The sequence below is a fragment of the Tupaia chinensis genome, unplaced genomic scaffold (genome assembly GCF_000334495.1).
Source record: "Tupaia chinensis unplaced genomic scaffold, TupChi_1.0 Scaffold146445_1, whole genome shotgun sequence".
NCBI classification, from domain to species: Eukaryota; Metazoa; Chordata; class Mammalia; order Scandentia; family Tupaiidae; genus Tupaia; species Tupaia belangeri.
The window spans coordinates 772,739-778,355 of record NW_006206301.1 but is presented as its reverse complement, the minus strand read 5'-3'; the positions used below and the strand labels follow the sequence as shown (position 1 = coordinate 778,355).

Sequence of the window (5,617 nt, the reverse complement as noted above, 5' to 3'; positions counted from 1 at the left end):
CGGAGCCACCGCCCCGCCCCTCCGCCCCCTCGCCTGCCTTCCCCACTCCCCCGCCCTCCCCAGGACCTTGGGAAGGGGCTCAGCGTGGGAAAGGGATGGTTGAGTTTTAACCAGAGGCTGAGCGTGAGCGGGATCAGTGTGTGCCGAGCGCGAGCATCCGTGCGCGGAGAGGCGCCGCTGTTAACTCCTGCTTGCCCGCAGCGCCGGACCCTACACCGGAGCCCCAGCGCAGCAAGCATGAAGCGCGCTCACCCTGAGTACAGCTCCTCCGATAGCGAGCTGGATGAGACCATAGAGGTGGAGAAGGAGAGCGCGGACGAGAATGGGTGAGTCGGCGGCGGAGGAACAGAGCTGGGCCGGGGCAAGCGCGGCCTGGCCGCAGTGACAGCCGGCCAGGGCCGGGGGCGCGCCAGGTGCCCTGCGCTGACCTCGGCGCTTCGCAGGCTGGTCACTGCCGGTGGTGAGGGCCGTCCGAGGCATTTTCAAGTCCAAGTTGCCAAAACAATCTGAGTGCGGGGAGGGCCTGGGGGTGACCTCTTAGATCACCTCCCCTCGCTTAACGGCGATTCTGTTTTTTTCCCCTCCTCCTTTCAGCAACTTGAGTTCGGCTTTAGGTTCCATGTCCCCAACTACATCTTCCCAGATCTTGGCCAGAAAAAGACGGAGAGGCGTGAGTCTCTTTACAATTATCTCTCTCTCTCTTTTGTTATTAATGAACGGAAAAATACCCCTTTTTTTCTTTGGGATTTACAGTCATAATGGAAGTGTCCTCCTTTTGTTTTACCTGTTTCCTGCAGATCATTGAGAAGCGCCGAAGAGACCGGATCAATAACAGTTTGTCTGAGCTGAGAAGGCTAGTACCCAGTGCTTTCGAAAAGCAGGTAATGGAGAAAGTAGGTAGCGCTCTCGGGGTAGCTATCCGCACCTTCTGAATCCTCCCCCGCTTAATCTGAGCCTCAGCCGAGTCTTGGAAAAGAGCCGTTGCTTATGCCTAGATGAATTCACGCACAGATTCCAACGCGTTTTGTAGAGACAGCTCATCTTGCTTTAGTACGCATAGTACGGTTTACGAAGCATACATTCTTGTATATTTTTAAGGTGTTTGCCAAAGACACTTATGCCAAATCAATCTTTGCCATTTTTTAAAGGGATCTGCTAAACTGGAAAAGGCGGAGATCCTGCAGATGACAGTAGATCACTTGAAAATGCTGCACACGGCAGGGGGCAAAGGTACACATCCCTAGTCCTGGTGGGGGCTCTGAGCGTTTGGGAGTAGAGCACGCAATAGCTGCAGGCCAGGACTGGCGCAGATGGTGCCTCATATTTTTGAGAGGGGTGGCGAGGAAAGGGGTGGCGGGGAAAGGCGTGGAGTGTAGCGGTTGCTAGTCATTTCCAACTGACATGGAATGTGTTCCTTGAATGCATCATCTGGATCCTCTGCAGACAGAGCTAGTGCATCTTTTGGAAATGCATGTTGTCTGGGAGGTCCTCCACAGTTGTGACAACCCTGATTCAAATCCGGTTATGTTCACATTTGTCTATTGCTATATTGAGAAAAAGGTTTTATATATATATATATATAAATACATATATATATTTATTTAAATACATGGTCATAATTTTGTATACAGGATTAAAAAAGAAAAATACGAGCTGCCACATGATTCTTGACGAAAGCAATCTATTGTGGTTAAGTAGAGGGAACCTAACAGAAGGTGGGAGACCCAGCTCTGCGTGTCTGTCTCCAGCCGGAAAATGCTTTTACTGAGGACCAAGTGCCTAAAAGCTCCACGATGATAACTTACATCTGTGTGTCTAATGAATTTCACTACTCTGTGGTTTCTCTGTCCTTGATGTATTTTTTGTTGTTGTTGAGGGAAAACATTAAAGGAATGAACATAGTTTCATCTGCTGGTAGGGTATAATTCCAATTTCGGCTCAGCAGCTTCTAATTGGGCTTTGAACTTCTATTAGCAAACACATTCTGCTTATGTTGATTCATGCAAAGGTTTCAGGCGACTCCAAAATATTTGGACTTTTGGAAGAACCCCTGAGTGCAGTGATTTAAGGATGTGGGTATTTGCCAGGAAGGGCTGCCTTTGGGATTGAAGAAATGCTGGAAATGAGCAAAGCCCTGAGGTTTTCCCTTTGTTCCTTTCCTCAGGCTATTTTGACGCGCACGCCCTTGCTATGGACTATCGGAGTTTGGGATTTCGGGAATGCCTGGCCGAGGTCGCCCGTTACCTGAGCATCATTGAAGGACTGGATGCCTCTGACCCGCTTCGAGTTCGGCTGGTCTCTCATTTGAACAACTATGCCTCCCAGCGGGAAGGCCCTGCGCTGCCCTCGGCGCTTCGCAGGCTGGTCACTGCCGGTGGTGAGGGCCGTCCGAGGCATTTTCAAGTCCAAGTTGCCAAAACAATCTGAGTGCGGGGAGGGCCTGGGGGTGACCTCTTAGATCACCTCCCCTCGCTTAACGGCGATTCTGTTTTTTTCCCCTCCTCCTTTCAGCAACTTGAGTTCGGCTTTAGGTTCCATGTCCCCAACTACATCTTCCCAGATCTTGGCCAGAAAAAGACGGAGAGGCGTGAGTCTCTTTACAATTATCTCTCTCTCTCTTTTGTTATTAATGAACGGAAAAATACCCCTTTTTTTCTTTGGGATTTACAGTCATAATGGAAGTGTCCTCCTTTTGTTTTACCTGTTTCCTGCAGATCATTGAGAAGCGCCGAAGAGACCGGATCAATAACAGTTTGTCTGAGCTGAGAAGGCTAGTACCCAGTGCTTTCGAAAAGCAGGTAATGGAGAAAGTAGGTAGCGCTCTCGGGGTAGCTATCCGCACCTTCTGAATCCTCCCCCGCTTAATCTGAGCCTCAGCCGAGTCTTGGAAAAGAGCCGTTGCTTATGCCTAGATGAATTCACGCACAGATTCCAACGCGTTTTGTAGAGACAGCTCATCTTGCTTTAGTACGCATAGTACGGTTTACGAAGCATACATTCTTGTATATTTTTAAGGTGTTTGCCAAAGACACTTATGCCAAATCAATCTTTGCCATTTTTTAAAGGGATCTGCTAAACTGGAAAAGGCGGAGATCCTGCAGATGACAGTAGATCACTTGAAAATGCTGCACACGGCAGGGGGCAAAGGTACACATCCCTAGTCCTGGTGGGGGCTCTGAGCGTTTGGGAGTAGAGCACGCAATAGCTGCAGGCCAGGACTGGCGCAGATGGTGCCTCATATTTTTGAGAGGGGTGGCGAGGAAAGGGGTGGCGGGGAAAGGCGTGGAGTGTAGCGGTTGCTAGTCATTTCCAACTGACATGGAATGTGTTCCTTGAATGCATCATCTGGATCCTCTGCAGACAGAGCTAGTGCATCTTTTGGAAATGCATGTTGTCTGGGAGGTCCTCCACAGTTGTGACAACCCTGATTCAAATCCGGTTATGTTCACATTTGTCTATTGCTATATTGAGAAAAAGGTTTTATATATATATATATATAAATACATATATATATTTATTTAAATACATGGTCATGTTTTTGTATACAGGATTAAAAAAGAAAAATACGAGCTGCCACATGATTCTTGACGAAAGCAATCTATTGTGGTTAAGTAGAGGGAACCTAACAGAAGGTGGGAGACCCAGCTCTGCGTGTCTGTCTCCAGCCGGAAAATGCTTTTACTGAGGACCAAGTGCCTAAAAGCTCCACGATGATAACTTACATCTGTGTGTCTAATGAATTTCACTACTCTGTGGTTTCTCTGTCCTTGATGTATTTTTTGTTGTTGTTGAGGGAAAACATTAAAGGAATGAACATAGTTTCATCTGCTGGTAGGGTATAATTCCAATTTCGGCTCAGCAGCTTCTAATTGGGCTTTGAACTTCTATTAGCAAACACATTCTGCTTATGTTGATTCATGCAAAGGTTTCAGGCGACTCCAAAATATTTGGACTTTTGGAAGAACCCCTGAGTGCAGTGATTTAAGGATGTGGGTATTTGCCAGGAAGGGCTGCCTTTGGGATTGAAGAAATGCTGGAAATGAGCAAAGCCCTGAGGTTTTCCCTTTGTTCCTTTCCTCAGGCTATTTTGACGCGCACGCCCTTGCTATGGACTATCGGAGTTTGGGATTTCGGGAATGCCTGGCCGAGGTCGCCCGTTACCTGAGCATCATTGAAGGACTGGATGCCTCTGACCCGCTTCGAGTTCGGCTGGTCTCTCATTTGAACAACTATGCCTCCCAGCGGGAAGCCGCGAGCGGCGCCCACGCAGGCCTTGGACACATACCTTGGGGGGGCGCCTTTGGACATCACCCGCACATCGCGCACCCTCTGTTGCTGCCGCAAAACGGCCACGCGAACACTGGCACCACCGCCTCTTCCACGGAACCACACCACCAGGGCAGGTTGGCCTCGGCACATCCGGAGGCGCCCGCCTTGCGAGCGCCCCCTAGCGGCGCCCTTGGACCGGTGCTCCCCGTGGTCACCTCCGCATCCAAACTCTCACCACCTCTGCTCTCCTCGGTGGCGTCCCTGTCGGCCTTCCCCTTCTCTTTTGGCTCCTTCCACTTACTCTCTCCCAATGCACTGAGCCCTTCGGCACCCACGCAGGCAGCAAACCTTGGAAAGCCCTATAGACCTTGGGGGACGGAGATTGGCGCTTTTTAAAGAACTAATGCTGTAGAATGAGGGAGGGGAGAGCTTAGAACTCCAGCTGAGCTGGACTTTTGCCAACATCACCTTAAAGTCGTCAGTAAAAAGTAAGGAAAAAGGTACACTTCCAGATAATTTTTTTTATAAAAAAGACGGAAGGTTTGTTGGTTTACTTTTTTCTTAAAATTTTTTTTATCATGCCATGCGTTAGAAGTTTTTAAAATCTAGTTAAATTTTGTTTAAAAATGTTACATTGAAATAGTATAAATCAACACTTTGTGATAGGTTTGTCCTATGCCTGATTTACTTTGTAAACCTATCTGTTTAAGAATGATCCCATTTTTTGGTCTCAAAGTTTTGGGAACCTTAACATTTAGTGTTTTTTTTTTTTTTGGTATGTTTTTTTCTTTGTGTAGTAATGGTCTGTTTTTAGAATTAATTTTCCAAGCCACTATGCTCGATGTTAACATAATTATGTTTGTTAATCTTTTGACAGATTAAGTTGTCATATAAATAATATTCTTTTTTGGGGGAGGAGTGGAAACTATAATGAATTTTATATTTCTGAACAAAGCGTTGACAAATCAGATGATCAGCTTTATCCAAGAAAGACTAGGTAATTCTCTGCCTCCTATAGTGGTAATGTGAATGTACAGACTGTTGGTGTCTCTGAGTCCATGTGACCAACTGTGGTTGTCTGCTGGAACGTTCACTTCTGGCAGTTTGAGCTTAGTTAGGGGGGAGCCACTGATAACTTGAGGCCCCCCTTGGCCTGTCGATGGGGAGGAGACTGAGAAGATATTGGCGTAGAATATGCCTGCATTTACCAGCCCTACAATGCAATGCATTTTGGATCTCATGGATCTCAAATTCACATATGTCAGCGTGGATAAGTGATCATGGTGTACAGTGGTCAATGGAATCGCACAGTGGAACCTGTTAAATGCATAACCTGATTCTCCTGGAA

The 5,617-nt window shown here is 47.5% G+C and overlaps 1 protein-coding gene across 4 annotated transcripts; it reads left to right on the top strand.

Annotated features, from left to right (window-relative positions):
- The first annotated feature begins 81 nt into the window (after window positions 1-81).
- On the top strand, window positions 82-5,368 carry HEY1 (hes related family bHLH transcription factor with YRPW motif 1). Of its 4 annotated transcripts, XM_006168918.2 has the most exons (6): window positions 82-326; window positions 595-670; window positions 798-881; window positions 1,149-1,230; window positions 2,165-2,332; window positions 4,250-5,368. In XM_006168918.2, exons 1-6 carry the CDS (start codon window positions 238-240, stop codon window positions 4,663-4,665), a joined length of 915 nt encoding a protein of 304 aa, XP_006168980.1. In that variant the 5' UTR covers window positions 82-237; the 3' UTR covers window positions 4,666-5,368. The 4 variants fall into 4 exon arrangements, with proteins under 4 accessions (XP_006168980.1, XP_006168982.1, XP_006168981.1 ...); XM_006168920.2 differs by lacking the exon at window positions 2,165-2,332 and having other exon boundaries at window positions 4,082-5,368; XM_006168919.3 differs by lacking the exons at window positions 82-326; window positions 595-670; window positions 798-881; window positions 1,149-1,230; window positions 2,165-2,332 and adding exons at window positions 2,352-2,587; window positions 2,715-2,798; window positions 3,066-3,147 and having other exon boundaries at window positions 4,082-5,368.
- Window positions 5,369-5,617: the final 249 nt, after the last annotated feature.

What these genes read in the sequence shown, in the direction of transcription:
- HEY1 (XM_006168920.2), top strand. Translation starts at nt 238, where the DNA reads ATGAAGCGCGCTCACCCTGAGTACAGCTCCTCCGATAGCGAGCTGGAT. An exon ending in CCAGAAAAAGACGGAGAGGC is followed by an intron (nt 671 to 797) that starts GTGAGTCTCTTT and finishes TGTTTCCTGCAG; the next exon opens with ATCATTGAGAAGCGCCGAAG. An exon ending in GCACACGGCAGGGGGCAAAG is followed by an intron (nt 1,231 to 4,081) that starts GTACACATCCCT and finishes TCCTTTCCTCAG; the next exon opens with GCTATTTTGACGCGCACGCC.